This window comes from Lupinus angustifolius, chromosome LG15, assembly GCF_001865875.1.
Source record: "Lupinus angustifolius cultivar Tanjil chromosome LG15, LupAngTanjil_v1.0, whole genome shotgun sequence".
In the NCBI taxonomy this organism is placed as follows: Eukaryota; Viridiplantae; Streptophyta; class Magnoliopsida; order Fabales; family Fabaceae; genus Lupinus; species Lupinus angustifolius.
This window is the reverse complement of record NC_032023.1, coordinates 13071934-13086719: the sequence shown is the minus strand read 5'-3', so window position 1 is coordinate 13086719 and position 14786 is coordinate 13071934. Positions and strand designations below refer to the sequence as shown.

The 14786-nt window shown below is 32.9% G+C and overlaps 2 protein-coding genes and 1 long non-coding RNA gene across 6 annotated transcripts in view; 2 read left to right on the top strand and 1 right to left on the bottom strand.

The window, feature by feature from the left end:
* Positions 1–852, top strand: part of LOC109328270 (membrane protein of ER body-like protein) — a 6751-nt gene extending 5899 nt beyond the window's left edge. For all 3 annotated transcript variants that reach the window (XM_019561659.1, XM_019561660.1, XM_019561662.1), the window contains one exon: positions 143–852. In XM_019561659.1, coding sequence (XP_019417204.1) covers positions 143–616 — 474 coding nt within the window. In that variant the 3' untranslated portion in view covers positions 617–852. The remainder of the gene's footprint in view (positions 1–142) is intronic.
* On the bottom strand, positions 2693–10025 carry LOC109328083. 2 transcript variants are annotated; one of them, XM_019561346.1, is made up of 9 exons: positions 9796–10023; positions 9131–9238; positions 8163–8348; positions 7956–8067; positions 7702–7736; positions 7464–7616; positions 4841–7314; positions 3267–3329; positions 2693–3133 (listed from the first exon to the last, which is right to left on the bottom strand). In XM_019561346.1, exons 2-9 carry the CDS (start codon positions 9199–9201, stop codon positions 3066–3068), a joined length of 3162 nt encoding a protein of 1053 aa, XP_019416891.1. In that variant the 5' UTR covers positions 9202–9238; positions 9796–10023; the 3' UTR covers positions 2693–3065. The 2 variants fall into 2 exon arrangements, with proteins under 2 accessions (XP_019416891.1, XP_019416892.1); XM_019561347.1 differs by lacking the exon at positions 2693–3133 and having other exon boundaries at positions 3267–3345; positions 9796–10025.
* LOC109328085 overlaps positions 7359–14786 on the top strand; it is a 13767-nt gene continuing 6339 nt past the window's right edge. Inside the window, exons 1-2 of the long non-coding RNA XR_002105397.1 lie at positions 7359–7370; positions 9743–9750. This is a non-coding gene — a long non-coding RNA (uncharacterized LOC109328085). The remainder of the gene's footprint in view (positions 7371–9742; positions 9751–14786) is intronic.

Here is a 14786-nt window from a genome sequence, read left to right as displayed (position 1 = left end):
ATATGTATCATTTATGAAGCTTTATTAGTCTATGCAGTTTTCAAATATGATCATATATTCTTGCTCTATGGAATTTCTACTCTTATTCTATTTCTACTTACAACTGAATCCAGTATGTTCCTTGCTCTCCTTTTCTTCCCAGCTTATTGAATTGAGAAATGATCACTCTGGAGGGGATCTACATCAAACAAATTTTATGCAAGAAGATCGTTATCAAGCACAACTCGGACGCCGAGCAAACTTTCTACTTCATGTTGTTGTAGCTATTTTATCATTCCTAATTTTCGGCGCTGTCCCTATTATTGTCTATGGCCTTCTGATTCATAAGAACTACTCTGCTGAACTTAAGCTTGCAATAATGGCAGTCACTTCTATTACATGCATCATTCTGCTTGCGACTGGAAAAGTTTACACCAAAGGCCCGCCGAAATCATATACTACAACTTTGTTACAATATGTTACCTTGGCACTTGCAGCCTCTGGAGTCTCTTACATAGCTGGAGGACTAATTCATAATCTATTAGAGAATTTCAATGGCCCAGAATCAGGTTTTGCTCTTACCATTCCCACTACTGGAACCAGAAGTACTGTGAAACCAGCATGGGTCCCTTACTGAAGCAATGAGTATGAGATTACTAAAAGGAGTTTGAACTTCTTCATTTTAGCGTTTAGTATTCACATCCTTGTAGGGCTTGTATGGAATAAACATACTTGTAAAACTTGAGAGTTCTAAACTTCTAATCAACCTTTTTATTTATGTGTCTTGACTACTTGGATTCATTCATCTAATGTTACACAAAGTGGAATCTTGGAGATGAATATTAAATAAAACCTTTCTTTTGGTTTTGCAGTGGACCCAGGGGACAAAACTTTGCACTAGAGGAATTCTGAGTTATGTTTGAGAAATAATATCTCTAGTGAAATTATTTTTTTCCTTTTTCAAAATTTCTACCATATAATTTATGAGTTATTTTGAATATAAAATAAGCTAATTAAAATACCCGCATTTTTCATTCTATGTTGATGGCATGGGGTGGTTTCAAAAAGTATTGGTTATTCGTCAATTCTAGTTCAAAAATATCTCTAGAAATGGAATAAAAATTGTTGCTAGTTTCCTATGCTATTTATCAAATGACATTGCATTAGGACAATGTAAATGAAGAGATTAAGTAAAAGATGGGATGCATAGTGCAACTTGAACCTATAAAGTTGACTTACCAAAGATATCATAACCCCCCCCATTAAATCACTGAATATTGTTAGAATCTATGTGGTTAATTTTTTTAATTTAACTAAAAGTATCCTTTACCTGAACAGAAATATGGTGTCCGAAATGATATCTCATAGTTGAAAATGAAGCAATAATAACGAATATTTAGAAAATCTGAGGAATCCAGCCGATCAATTGAGGACACCTCTAGACTGGCTGAGTAATACCTACTAAAACAAAAATAGTACAAGAAAAATATGAGTTTTCTATCACTGTTGAAGTGTGCTGTGTTTTAATACAAAAATATGTTTCAATTTGAAAGGTCATTGCTAATTACTTTATATTGTGACTCAATATTTATTTATAACTGTTCCTAGCTTGCTCTCTTTTAATAATATATGATGTGGATGCATTGCATAAGGCATCTAGTGAAGCAGATGAAGTGGAAAATAATCTGTTCACAACATTGTACGTAAATAGAGCTACTATATTACATGTAAACTCCTTTTTCAATGATATCAATGCACAATTAGATAACGTTTGATAGACATGTCAAAATAAGATGGAAGAAACATGAGTTTAATATTTTTGTTTAGCCAAAGGGGTGTAACCAAAGAGAATAGAGCTCTACACCATGATCTGTTATGTCCATGCACCATGTGCTAGCTTAGATTTTGAATTACAAGGCTTGATGTTGTGTAAGTTTGTTCCTTGTATGTCTCCTATAGAAAATGGGTCTTCCAATGGTGTGTTTGCAAGATAGTCAGCTTCAATGTAAACTGTTCTATGTTGCTAGTTACAGTCTGTTATAGAAATGGATGCAAGTCTTGCATTCGTGCCGGGTTTGTTTTGATATCTGCAATAAATGTTAGTAGATTAAATTACTTGTGAGTAGTTAAAGAAATATCATTAGCTTTTTTCCGCTCAGTATACTGTGACTTTAGTATCCCACTGTTAATTTCCTTTGCTCATTTACTTATCGACAATATGGTATATGATTTGTTGTCACATGTATCTTGACATTCTTTGCTTCCTCAACCTGAAGATCAGTCTCTTTTGTGATGCAATTGAACTTTTAGAAATATGTGCTTTAATGTTTAATTTAGGTAGGCGAGGCAAAGAATATGGATCCACACATGACTTATAGTTTCTATTCTTTTAATAGTTATATTTTGCCATCAGACATGGTATAGTAGTTGTAAGGCAAATGCTTAATTGGGAAATTATATTTGGCAATGTATTGAACCAGTATAATATTTGTAACATTTTTATAGGTAAAGTTTTTGACATGATCGAGTAAAAGAGAAAATTTTGTGGCTGGACCCGAGAACTCACTTTATATAGATCTAAAACCTGAGCTACCTCTTGAGGACAATAAAATTTTTGAAGTATTGAACTTTCTCTTTTCTTTTTCTGTGGTAAGGTACCATTCCTTGGACTTCCACATTTGGGGCATCCCTAATAACTAATAAGGGGCCAGGATAAAAGCTATAAATATCAGTTCAGAAAGTTTAATACCAATATAGATATCTACAATGATCAAATATCTTGAAGTGACAGTAACATATGAAATGAAACGTTTTTGGTACAACTATGAAACCAACACCATAGGAAAGTCTCCTAAGGATGGCAGCCAGCGGAATGAATTAAGACAACTAACAAAAAACCATGATGCAATTTAATGAATTTACAACATTCCACTGACCCCTCCTTTTATATCTATCAACCTGCTGATATCAAAATGTGTTTTATGCAAGAAATAGCAGAAAGAATAGGGAAAAACTCCATGCTAAACCTGACATGAACACATCCTGGGATGATGGCAAAGTAAATGGTCTCACTGTACTGCAAAGCATTAGTGAAACCTTGACTCTGAGGGTTTGTTTCCCCTAAAAGCTGAAAGAGAAAAGAATGACCTCGACCCTGGAACATGAACATGCAGAATAAAGCAGGAAGGAATTAATAAGGAACACCACTAGTAAGGAAATGTAATATTCCATGGCCAAAAAGGAGCACGAAAATCATATTGTTAGTTACTTGTGGAGTGAAAACTGACCTCTTGTAGTACCAGCGCCTGAATCACGGCCTTCTTGCATCTTGTGAGAACCCTTGCCATCATCTGCCATGGCAGAAATCTTTAAATGACTATTGACAATGAGATATCAATTTTAAAACAATAGCTTAATAACTTCCAATCAGTCAAGAGTAAAATCAAATACAGCATTAAGTGAAACTAACATAAAATTACGGTAGCTCTAACATAAGTTCCTAGCAACCAAGAACGGTACAGTTAAGAGTTTTCAGATGTTGGCCAAGATATGCCCCAAATAACTGATTCCAGCTAAATTAAGTTTTTTATTTTGATGATATTCTAGCAAATTAAGTGCCAAATTAGAGCTTAGCTTGTTGACTTGTAGGTTGCAACTATATGAGGCTACGGTGGAAAGAGTTTCAGCACAGACCTACAACCTCTGACGCATGGATACGTTGAACACCCTCACGTATCGGTGTTGGACACGTATCTCTAGAGTATCCAAAAATTAAGAAAATTATGTTGAACACCCTCATGTGTTGTTATCGTGAAGGATACGTATCCCTAGAGTATCCAAAAATAATAAATAAATAAAATAAAGATGAAGACACGTATCTGATACGTTTTCAAGTTGGACAAGATGCTTCTGTTAATGATGTTACTAGTGCATCCCTAGAAGATATTGAGATTCCTAATTTAGATCATTTTGGATATTCCTAACTTTGACAATGATGGTGATGAAGATGCCACAGAGGAAGATGACTATTATGATTATGACTTGAACAATTTGCGTGACTAGATGTCTAGATATAGAGTTAGGAATTATGACTTATGAGTCTTATTACTGTTTTGGTATGCTTTTGATTTGACAGTATAATATTATCTATGTTATTATTTTAGGTACGCATATATATATATATATATATATATGTGTGTGTGTGTGTGTGTGTTTCTTTAATATAATTTTGTATTTTAAGTGGAGCTACGTTTCGTGTTACGCTCCACCGCTTCTATGATCCTACCCCCCTTCCCGCTCCAAGGTTGACTCTACGCTTTAACAACCTTGGTGACAACAACATTGAGTACCAAGTTTATTGTCCTGCCATGGGGTTGAATGAGAATGGAAAATAATGTAAACAAATCAACAATAAGAACTGTTGGGAAGTCAGTCTCACATCGTCTACCTCATTGTACATGTTGGGCTATTCATCTCATAACCAATTAGTTTTGAGATTGGAACCTTAACATGGTACCAGCACAGAGCCCAACTTTTTTCTGGTTGTCATGGGCCAAAAGATGTTCTTTAGTTATGGTCAAAGATAACCCTTCGCTTGGTCTGACAGACTTCTGTGAGGGTTTAAATGGTTCAAATACTTGTTGGGTTTAAATGGTTTAAATATGTGGGAAGTAAGTCTCACATCGCCTACCCCATTATCTCATAAATGGTTTAAGTACTTGTTGGTCTACTCGACTACTCTTCGTTGTCTCGGAATGGTTTAAATACCTATTGGGCTACTCCTCTCAAAGCCAATTGGTTTTGAGATGGAACCCTAACAAGAAGAAATAAAAGAAGAAACGCACTAAAATTAGTTGAGTACCTGAGTTTCTTTCATATCCTTCATGTACTGAACATTTCGGTTGCCCATAGCTTTTCACATTGAGTGCAGCCTTTCTCAGTAAATTGTCAGCATTCCTTTTATTAGAATTTTTAAACTCCTCAGCATCATCCTCTCCTTCAGAGAAAACAGATGGACTAGACCAGCCAGAAGAACCTGTATCTCCCTTGCTCTTTCGAGCAAATTTCAAGAGTCTTTTCAAACCTTTGGGTGCATCCTTTTGGTATATCATGGCAGGAGGATTCTCAGCATTTCCCCACTCACAAGTTTCAGGTTCGCTAATTTCATCTTGAAGCATCTGTGATAGAGAATGGCGAACACGAGGACTAGTGGATCCCGCTGCAGGAACATTGCTCGCAAAAGCAGGTTGAAATGTGATATCCTCACATAGCTTGGGCATTTCAAGATCCTCTTCTGTCTCCACCCAGGCAGAAGGTGATATTGTTGATTCTTCTTCATTTGCTATTTTTAAGGAAGACTCTTCTATATCTTTCAAGATATCACCACTCTCAGTATGATCTTGGTCTAAGTTTTCAGTCCCATCGCATTGCAGGTGGTTACTTATCTGAGATTCTGGTTCAGTAGCAGTATTCTGGTTCCTGTCTGAATGCTGACTGACAAGGTCAGAAGCATTGACAACCGACTCACTTTCTTGATCTTCAATTAGATCTTCACTCTCTCTGAGAGGTTTGTCCAACTTAAGAGGACTTTTTTTCTTGTTAATATTACCAGTACTAGGCCCAGTTCGAGTACCCTTGCGTAGAAATGGTTTTGATTCCAATGGCACTACACTGCTTTTCTTGGTTCCCCTGTTACCTAAGCCAATCTTTGAAGTAACAGAGGTTTCTCCAGAAGATGTCGTTATTTTTGCTTTGATTGGATTGCTCTTGGTTGGGACAGCTGGTTGTCGCTTCTCATTTGTGCCTTTAAGGCTCTTGGCATTACTGGTCTGAGTTTCTTTGTCATTTCTGTTTCGTTGCAGAGATTTGTCCCTTTGGGGGATTGGTTGAGGAACAGCTGCTGTTGACATTGGCTTCCTTCGTATAGGGGTGGTGCTAGCAGATGAAATTCCACTACGAGCTTTAGCAGGAGAAGTTGCAACAGCCCTTGGTGAAGGTGTTGCTGACCATGACTTACGGGTAGCAGGCAGTACTGATGTTTTAGATGAAGTCTTCTTGGTAACAGAAGGTTTAGCAGTTTCCTTAGGAGAATTTGCAGGTTGAGTTGAATTTCTAAGAGATTTTTGGGGCAACCTTGTAGAACTTTTTTTAGTTTCACTGCCGCTTTTGGATAACATTTCAGCTTTCTTCTTATCAAGCAGTTGCTGCATTTCTTGAAACTGTGCTTCTTTTTCTACTCGTTTTCCAGGCTTCTCTTGTCTGAGTTTTGCATCCCTTTTCTCTTTATAGTGATCATATGACCCTCCTCGCTGCTCAAATTTAATATTTTGCTTTCTGCTGGGCTGGGACTTTCCAAATAGAACAGGCTTGCTTTCGACCATTTTTTTTAAAATCTGGTTGAACTCCGCTTGTTTTCGTTTATTCCATTCTTCTGAGGCTTCTAACTTATCAACAATTTCCTCTCTTACTATGGGATCAGTCTCTTCTTGATTATCTACATTATAAGAACCTACAATTTCCTGCCTTTCTGATTTGACATCACAATCAGTGGTCTCATTGTTATTGTGACTTTCAGAAATAAAATCAGTCACCACTCCTCCTTCTGAATTCTTAGGAATCTCAACATGTGCCACATCTTTGGAACTCACTGGAATAGGATCTTCAGGAACAAGTTCTGGCTGACCATGAAAAGAGGATTCCCCCATACCACTGTTTGTACTCCATCTTCTCAAGACAGATTTATTTGTACTAATAGACACATCTGTTAATGACTTCCTCTGTTGAGTACCTGTAGTTTCATCCCGCTGTTTGCTTTCAAAAAGACTGATGGCATCCTGCACAGTTATCCTCCTGACATCAATTTCTGTCTTCTTATGGGGCTGTTTAGATACTTCCCCATCACTGTAATCTTCAGCGGCATCTCTAAAAGATATTGGCCTCTCTCTAGCAGGTAAAAAACTTAGGCTCTTGATAGTTAGTGCTGCAGCTTTGCGGGGTCCAGCTCTTCCTATTTGTACCCTTCGCATGGGGGATGCTGACCTTCTGGGTGTTGCAGATCTTATGAGAGAGCGACTCCTCTCAGTGGATGTTTGACCCTCGTCACTTGAGTTGGAAGATTCCTCGCTTTCTGTCGAACTATATCTCTCAACTTGAGCAGCTTTGGCTGGTGAAACACCATACTTAACTGGTGAATCTGAATGTAATGACCTAGAAATCTGCAGGCCTTTAACAACCCCATTTGCACCACCATTTGTCACATCACATGCTGTTTCATTGTTCAAGGGACCAACATCTTCACTCTTCTGGTTTAGTTCTATAAACTTGCGCATAGATAGCCTAAGAAACATACATATATGATGTTTTTAGTAAGAGAGAAAAGAGAAAACGTATAAGTGCTATCTACTTTATCTTTTAATAGAATCAAATAAAACCTAATGCTTGCAATTCTGAGGGCCAATGAACATATCAAACTGTCTAAAACTTACTCTATATTAGTAGCACCAAAATGTTGAGAAAATTTAGCTAAATAAGCCATATCTTTAGTGGAGCAGGTAGCACCAACAGCCTTGTTTAAAGTTTCAGATAACTTGCTCTTCAATGCAGTTAGTCTTAGATCCATTGCTCGCAACAATTTATTCCTGGCATCATATTTGCAGAAAGCATAAAAGAGAGCGTAACCAATCTATATCTGCTAAAAGTAATGAAATAGTCATGAGAACATACTTCGAAGTTTCAGATGACGCATTGTTCACTTCAGGCTGTTCATATGCAATAAATTGTTAGTTGAAATAAAATACAATATACTCAAGTAAGAATCAGATTATTAAGATGACTTATTGGTAATGGTGTAATGAATTTGCAATATGAACTCTGCAATGTTAGAGAAAACGATGGTCCTGATTTCAGAAGTCAACTACAAACCAGAAACTACACTGATCTGGTATTTATTTATTGAAACTTGAAAGACAGAGTATCACCTTCCCATATATAGAAACATGGAATTTTTTTGAATCCTCTAACTGACACATCTCACCCATGACAATGTTCACATCATTTACCAAATCTGGTGAACTAACAATTTGCAAGAACCTATGAGGAAAAATAATATCAGAGTTTCAGTAAGATTTTCCTGCAGTAAAATGAAAAGGAAAAAAATGAAGAACAAACTACCCTTTGATAGAAACCTTTTAACAGTCGCTTTTGAGAACCATTCAGCACCATGCAGATTTTCTGGTAATTTAAGATCAAAGCTTGCATCACATCCTTTATCATACAAATCATTCAATGCAGGTATATGTGGCAACAAGTGTTCCAATTGTCCAGCTGCCACTTTCTCAGATTGTTTCCCCTTAAAAACAAATGTTTCATACCTAGCCCACCACAAATGAGATAAATGAGTAACTATCCAGTAAAAACACAGGTTTATAAAGTTCACAGAGAGAATGTGTTCATGATAAAGCTGCTAAGTGGATGTTTGGAACAGTGTTAAAAATTGCTTGAAGTCTGTTTGCAATCCAGAAGCTACTAATAGCAGCATCACCCAATCATGAACAACTATCTATAATAATAAATTTCCCATCTGTATGAAAGTGGTTTTCCGTTTATTGAAGTAAAATTGGACTAGTTGTTACAGTGAAGGTCGATCACTAAGAGTGATACTTGCTGAAAGAGACAAATACAATATCCCAAATACGATAATTAGTACTTTGTCCAACGAGCAAGGAGATGCAGTGACAAGGAAAAAGTAAAAATTTAATAAAGGACCAGTTAATAAGTGGGGAAGATTTTCGTGTCCTTTATTTTATGCCATTTTTCCAAGCTCGGTAAGAAAAAGATAAAACATTAAAACTTTTTTGAATGATGGGATTCAAATTGGAATTCTGACATAGAAGAAATTTTGGTTTGACATTCTTAAAAGCAGGACATCAGAAGAGTTATCTTTTTGGATTTGAAGAAACCGATTTCCTCTATTCCTTCATTTATTTTCCCTTTCCATGTTCTTATTTAGTCAACTACCAAAATACATATATCGTCTAATACTATGTCATAAAACCTCATACAACTTTCCTAAGTTTTTAACTACACATTCTATTTGAAAATGGAAGCCTCTGATAAGGTACATTTCTAACTACACATTAGAACAAAAACCTACCTGTTTTGGTTAGGGAAAATCTGTATTGAAGCATAATCCAATGGCACATCACCGTCTATTGCATATTCCATTTCCAAAACCTAAGATGGAAAAAAAAGCAACTTGATCCTGAAATGAATAAATTAGTTAGATGGAATGGAACAATGTATTATATGCTAAATAGCACTGAACATGTTCAAAAAACATTACATACAACACCAGCACCCAAGCCTTTATTTCACTATACCGGGTGGCCTATACGATCGAATGACATCATAATGCTCTATTTATTGTAAATCGTAGATCATATTTATCGACAAAGTATTAGTATTGATCTCTAAGTCTTCCATTAAACAAATATAACCAAGTGAGAATTAATAAGCAATCATCCTATCATGCAACAAAATCAATATCATCATTGCAAAATACAAAAAAAAGTAGTGGTGTAGGAGAAGATAAGCATAAGAATAAAACAAGAAGCGGTTACAGTGAGAGAGTAACATTTTGTAGATCAAATGAGATTACGTAAGAAATGAAAGTAATGAAATCAGATCTAGCAAGTTACATAGCATAAAAAAAGGAAAGGAATCTTGGAATGATCAAATTTAGTAAGAGTGAAAATGGAAGAATAAGAGAGAGGGGTAGAAATGAAATTGAAGGTAGAAAAGTGTGGTTGTTGTTCTGACCTGTTGCTACGGTTGAGATCTGAAAAGAAACGTGTTTTGTATTGAGAGAGAGAGAGAGAGAGAGAGATGTTGAAAATGGTGTGGGTGAGAGTGAGACCGACAAGGAAGTAAATCAAACACAACTCAAATCTGTTTGTGTGAGATGAGGTATGAGTGTTGAGTAAAAGTGTGTGAATGAAGAAAGACAAATGCAATGTGATGTGTGTGAGTGTGTGGTCCTCGCAGGCATCATAAATAATAATAATAATAATGATGGCAGAAATCGGTGCTTGACATTTTCTATTAACACATAAAAAGAGAGAGAAAATGTATCCATAATCCACCATTTATTAATTATGTTGACTTTTAAATATAATTACAAGGTGAATGATAAGTTATTATTTATAAATTTTTACATTTGCACTAAAAGAAAAAGAAGTATATATTGATAAGTTTTTTACATTATTATTATATTATTTACTATTTATTTTCAAACATTATTGCATTGTCTATAAATATTTACATTATCAAAGTATAAATATTATACTCTAACATCATTAATAATATATATAGATATTACACTTGAATATAAATTCAGAAACGGCTATAGCTTAAGGACATGAGATAATTCTCAAATTTTCTTTTTTCATCCAAAAATTAAATTAGAAATGGATTCTGAGAGTCTTTATATATGCACTAATAATAAATGAATTTTATATATTGTTATTATATTATTTATCATTCATGTTAAATCATTATTAACTTTTTAAAAAAAATAAACATTAATATAAGTGAATGATAAATAATATAATTCGCCCTAATAATACTTATGTGTCCTTGGGTAATAGTCTACCATCATATGTTTTTTATAGGAAAAAAATGTGGAACTCTGAGTTTAGAAGAATGTTGGACAAACAGTAACTCTTCAAATGTTGAGTCTTCATCTTTCTTCTTCACTTTGTTCAATTTAGAAACTATTCATCTCTCCGACCAAAGAAAATAGAAAATGAAAGACATGAAAATCTAGTCGCATGTCATTTTCATTTGTGATCTTTAATCTCTCACGGACCTAAAATATTCCTCTCATCAACGTTTGTCATGTTTCTTCACTTTGTGTCCATCCATATGAAACCTTCCAAATGTGTAATCTTAAGCTTTTTTCTACCGCTCCCTATCTTTCTTCAATCTAAGGGCTAATATGAGTCAATTTGGATTAGCCAGGAATAATCACATATTTCGAAAAGATTAATTTCTTATCTATATAGAATGAGGAAATATCATTGATAGTATTAGAAAATAATTCATAATAACTTTGAAGTTTCTTACAATCTCCACAACCATCAAATAAATTGGATGCTATTAGTCTTAAGACCATATGCAACCATGGGCATGCATTCAATCCATTAGACCTTTTCTACCATACTTCAATGATTCAATTGTTGACATGAGTGTTATAAAAACTGGTTTGTGTTGACCAGTTTAACTGGTGAATCGATTCCAATACTAGTATGGTGCAATAATTATACTAATCATGTAATTATACTAGTCAAAACTGACCAAAATCGGTTAAAATTAGTCATACCGACCAGTTTTCAATTGAACCGTACCAGTATGATTGACCGGTTTTTATTTAAAATTAATTTTTTAATGAAAAAAAAAAAACTATTGGTTTTTATTGATTTTCAATATTAACATTAGTGGTTCCACTCATTATCAGTCACTATCTTGCCATGTTAGGCTCAAAATGGTCCCTTAAACCTAAAAGATGCTTGCCTTATTTATTTATTTTACCAAATAAGCTAATTGTATAGCTTATAAGTTACCTTATTATATCATCAGACACATATAGTCGAAATTGTGTACCCATGATGACATTGACTATCTATTAATTCTATTAGATTCATTATTTATCAATTGTATTATACTTTCTTCCTATAAATATTTATTCTTTTAAATAGGTCTTTTTTTCCAAAAGATGTAATATCAAAATATACAAGCCCTAAAAAAATTAAAGGGTTATGTTTGAATAAAATAAATATAGATAGTTCGTGTGTTGAATTAAAAAATGGTTCTTCAATAAAAGAAATTAAGCATGTGAGTATTGTTCAAATGAGAGAAATAAATAGTAATATTATTTATACTTGTTATACGGCAACCATACCATGATGTAATTTATAAGTCCTTATTTTGCTCTCGCATATTTTCTATTTTCTATAAAAGACCATATAATCTAATGTCCATATCTATATTACATGTCTCATATTATTTTCTTAATTGTGTCTTCTTCTTAATTTTGTAACCACAACATTTTTTCTTTACTTACGAAACAAAAAATATTTTGTAATGATATTTATCTCTTTAAGTGTGTTCTCACGACTTCACTATTCAATAACAACGCTCTATAAATATAATTTTTTTTCTCAATTTCATCATATTAAAGAAAAATCATTAATCAAGTTATAATATTTATTACTTTATACAATCATGATAAGTTTATTTGAAATTATACACTTTACCTACAAAACTAACTATAAGTAATTCAATTATTTAAATAAACAATTATATTCCTAATGGAAAAGCGGATAATTGGAATTTTTTAACTTCTCTTAAAAAAAATTAACCTCTATTTACCATTCAAAAGTAAAAGTATAAGTGTATAATAACTCACACATTTGTTTTTAATAAAGATGCTCCTTTCCTTACGGCTTTTTCTGCTATGCGTGCCATTCACGCTCCCCACTCCCCACGTTCTTTCTTCTAGAGCTTTTTTCCTTTTCCATTCCTTATACGACAAAACAAAAAACAACAACTCTACTTTATCTAAAAAATGTTATTATTATACTACATAGTATTTGGATATGTTTTACATTGGTTGATGATATTATTATTTTTCGTAACACAAGAGTGTGTAGGAAGATCGGGTCTAGGCTTGAGAATAAAACGACAATTCTCACCGCAACCAAATGCATTACACTTTATGTGTGTCACTTTATGTGTTATTGTTGTTTGTGACTAGTTGAAAAAATATATTTAAATTAATTTTTTTATAATTAGTTATTTTTTTTATCAATTACAAGCAGTGACACATGAAGTAATACATTGTTTTAGGATAATAGATGTTCACTAATATAAAAGGAGGGACACAACCATATTTTATATATTAATTTTTGAGAAATAGAATGATTTAAATTATTAAGTACATCTAAATTATTAAATTTTCTTAGAACTTATGTCTGACTAAAATATAGAATAATTTTTTTAAACTTAATTTTGGAGTAAGTTAATCTCACTTATATATAGGAAACTATTCACGTGAGAACAATGCATTGTTATGAGAAATGAAAACACTTAATATATATCATTGGATCTTAATTGTAATGTTAAGATTAAAAGATATATGCATATAATTACCATGTCACAAATAACTAATTTATAATGTTAACCATCCATGATTAGTTGTAAGATCGAAATTTATTGTTTATGACAACTATTCTTATTTACTAGCAAGTTACCCGTGCATTTGCACGGGACGATATTTTTTGCCGCATGATTAAGAACACATATTACATGTGCATTTATGATTAAGAATATATATGTTGCTAGTGCATTCGCATGGTTAAAACCATATATGTTACTAGTGCATTCGTATTGTTAAAAATTATTAATTATATATAAAATCATACGGTCAAACCATACGGTTTAACTGTTTAAATTGGATAAACTTAATATGGGTCATCTACTGGTTTAACATCTTGCTCGACTTTCTCAACATTGTTTTTTACACATACATAACATGATATAGTTAGTAGTATCCTATTAATCAAAAAAATCATCAATAAATTTATAATTTCATTATTATTTGATTCTAAAATAAGATTAGTATAAAAATAATATTATTTAACTCTAAAATAGCTACAAACAATATGTTATGATTCATATTATTATTTTAATATTGCTATAGTAACATTATATTTTAATATTGTATAGGTAATCATATTCCTTTTATTTTTAAATAAATCACATGTCATGAGGGGTTGAGAGATCGACACATGTCATGAGGGCTTGACACATGTCATGAGGGAGTTCTTGAGAGATTGACACATGTCATTGAGAGATTGACACAGGTCATGAGGGACCTTTAGTTTCGATGAGGGGTTGACACATGTCATGAGGGAGTTTTTTTTATTATATAGGTAATATAATGTTACTATAGCAATATTAAAATAATAATATGAATCATAACATATTGTTTGTAGTAGCTATTTTAGAGTTAAATAATATTTATTTTTATACTTAATATATCATTGGATCTTAATTATACTGTTAAGATTAAAAGATATATGCATATAATTACCATGTGACAAATAACTAATTTATAATGTTAACCATCCATGTTTAGTTGTAAGATCGAAATTTATTGTTTATGACAACTATTCTTATTTACTAGCAAGTTACCCGTGCATTTGCACGGGACGATATTTTTTGCCGCATGATTAAGAACACATATTACATGTGCATTTATGATTAAGAATATGTATGTTGCTAGTGCATTCGCATGGTTAAAACCATATATGTTACCAGTGCATTCGTATTGTTAAAAATTATTAATTATATATAAAATCATACGGTCAAACCATACGGTTTAACTCTTTAAATTGCATAAACTTAATATGGGTCATCTACTGGTTTAACATTTTGCTCCACTTTCTCAACATTGTTTTTTACACATACATAACATGATATAGTTAGTAGTATCCTATTAATCAAAAAAATCATCAATAAATTTATAATTTCATTATTATTTGATTCTAAAATAAGATTAGTATAAAAATAAATATTATTTAACTCTAAAATAGCTACAAATAATATGTTATGATTCATATTATTATTATTATTTTAATATTGCTATAGTAACATTATATTTTAATATTGTATAGGTAATCATATTCCTTTTATTTTTAAATAAATCACATGTCATGAGGGCTTGAGAGATTGACACATGTCATGAGGGA